This window comes from Phytophthora parasitica, assembly GCF_000247585.1.
Source record: "Phytophthora parasitica INRA-310 unplaced genomic scaffold supercont2.3, whole genome shotgun sequence".
Lineage (NCBI taxonomy): Eukaryota > Oomycota > Peronosporomycetes > Peronosporales > Peronosporaceae > Phytophthora > Phytophthora nicotianae.
Genome location: NW_008648989.1, coordinates 65884 through 68190, shown reverse-complemented (window position 1 = coordinate 68190; position 2307 = coordinate 65884). Strand labels below are relative to the sequence as shown.

The following is a 2307-nucleotide window of genomic DNA, read 5'->3' as shown; positions in this document are numbered from 1 at the left end:
AGCCCCGCTGTACGTCACGGCACGCCCGAATTCGGCGGTAAGTGACAACAACCAAGTACAAGAAGAGAATGTCAAGAGCGGGAGCGAAAGCCAAGCCAATGCTGGTGATGACGGTGACGCACCTTCGTGTGCTTTGCTACGTGAAGAACAACACAATCTGGACCTTTTCGAGCGCCTTCGTAATTTAAATCGCGGAAAACGAGCAAGTCATGAAGCACTCACTCGGCGGCTGGAGTCGGAGTTGGAAAAGAGTGATGCTGTCCTCCGTTTATTCTTCGATCTACTTCAAAAGCCACATGAATCGAATGATATGCAGGAATCACAGTCGACGCATTTGGAGATTTTCCAGCAGCTACGCCATCCTCACGAATGCTATCGTCAGTATATGACGCGGTCTCAATGGAAACGCAAAGGTAAGATACCTCGAGTTGCTAGCAAGTCTGCACTCGAAGAAGTAGCAGAACCAGCAGCAGTAGAACACTAGGATACGTTTGAATCATGTGTCCTTTTCATAAATTACGTAAAGTACGCAACAAAAACTCAAATTCCAGGTAGTTTCGATCTTTAGACTATTCATAGAGGTAGGATCATTATTTTTTTTTTTTCAAAAGGTCTCCAAAATGATGAAGCTGTCGTCAGAAGAACGCAGTGAAGATGTGGATTGCGTCGCTGGGAATGGACCTTCAGCTGTACCTCAGTTGAATTTCAACTCACTTCATGAAGGTAACTCAAACAAGGCCGAATCGTTCCAGTCCCGTTCGAGTTTATTACCGCCTGTGCATGCCAATACTGCCCGTGAAATGCGAGATGAAAACAACAAAACAGGTTCAGGAAGCCAAACTGCACGAATTCGCTTCGCACCCTCTCCCCGGTCAAAGTCCAAGCAGCATCAATCACGTCAGCGTCCTAATCGATCTCGTATTGTCGATTCTACCTCAAACTTTTGCGAGTCGCCAACAGATTTACGTCATAAGCAGTTGCGTACAGCTCATTGTTTCAAGGCGCTTGAGAACTGGCAGCAGTCGATGGAACCTGGTGCCCTGAAAAACCTTCTTGTCGAAATTCAAGAAGTTCTTCACATTACGATTTATCACCAGCTAGAACAAGATTCTAACGTGGAATCCGAAGTCTCTACTTCGTCCGCTCCTGCGAAGAACGGGGTGACTGAGTATTTCTCACGTGTAGCGGATGTGCAGGAAAAGGTGAAGTTGCAACAACAAGAACGCAGGCGTCTGGCCACGCAGCTTGCTATGGAGAAATCCTTGGAACGAGACTTATCGACCCAGCTACAGAAACTCGAGGGTGAACTCACACAGCTTCACTTACGACATGCCTATAACCGCGCAGAAATTGAGGGCGAGCGCCGTGCTGTGCATCTTCTGGAACAAGATTACGCTTCACTTATTGACCAAGAACAAGAATTGAAACGTGACTGTGAAGTGCTAGAACTGCAGCTAGATACGCAACAGGCACAACTCCGAGAGATCCGCAGTCAGCAGCTCTATTTGGATTTCGTGTCCAGCGCTCCTTTAAAGCGACACATGGAGGAGAAGAAATGGCAGGAACAACATGTTTCAGTAGCTCTACAAGTTCAAAACGCCGAAGTTGAGAACCGGCAGCTGGAAGACGAGATAAAAAAGCTCGAAGAAGAGACTTCTAACTTGAAGGCTCAATATGCACGTGATGTGCAGACAAAGCAACAGTCGGAGGCTTCATTGAGGGATATTCGAGCTAACTACGAACAATTTCAGGAAGCTTTTGAGCGAACCCGAACATGTTACACACCGAGACCTGACTGGGATCGTATCGTGGATGAAACACCGGAGTTGTCTGTGCAGAAGTACCAGTGGGGGATGGAAAGCTCAAGTAATGACGCTGAATCGATGAACAGTGACACAGATAAAGACAAAGCTGGAGTGCTTGAGCGTCTGGATAGCACGTACAATATCGCAAATAGGGATGACGTTCAGCACTCAGACGGGGGACGAACGAAGACACTGGTGAAGGAAATGTTGCATTGGATTGAGCGTCTGCAAAAGCACTGCGGCGTAAACCTTCACTTGAGTCGGGTACGCAGTTATGTAATCTATTCGTTATACTATTCACTAACTAACTATTTACTTATGATAAGATTTGGCATGATGTCGAGGAAGCACGAGTTGAGCTCAATATCTTACATCATCAGCTTGATCGTGCCGTTCGGAAGAGCTCAATGCTTCCAAGTATACTCCCTAACGAATCTGGTGTGATAACCATTGCAGTATCGCCAACTTCTGGGTCCCCATCGAAGAAAAGATCAGAGTATAT

At 46.6% G+C, this 2307-nt stretch overlaps 1 protein-coding gene across 1 annotated transcript in view; it reads left to right on the top strand.

Annotated features, from left to right (window-relative positions):
- PPTG_21016 (hypothetical protein) overlaps positions 1–2249 on the top strand; it is a gene marked incomplete at both ends in the record, with an annotated part of 7742 nt that extends 5493 nt beyond the window's left edge. The window contains 3 exons of the mRNA XM_008895468.1: positions 43–454; positions 552–2069; positions 2154–2249. Coding sequence (XP_008893716.1) covers positions 43–454; positions 552–2069; positions 2154–2249 — 2026 coding nt within the window. The remainder of the gene's footprint in view (positions 1–42; positions 455–551; positions 2070–2153) is intronic.
- Between the last annotated feature and the right edge of the window lie 58 nt (positions 2250–2307).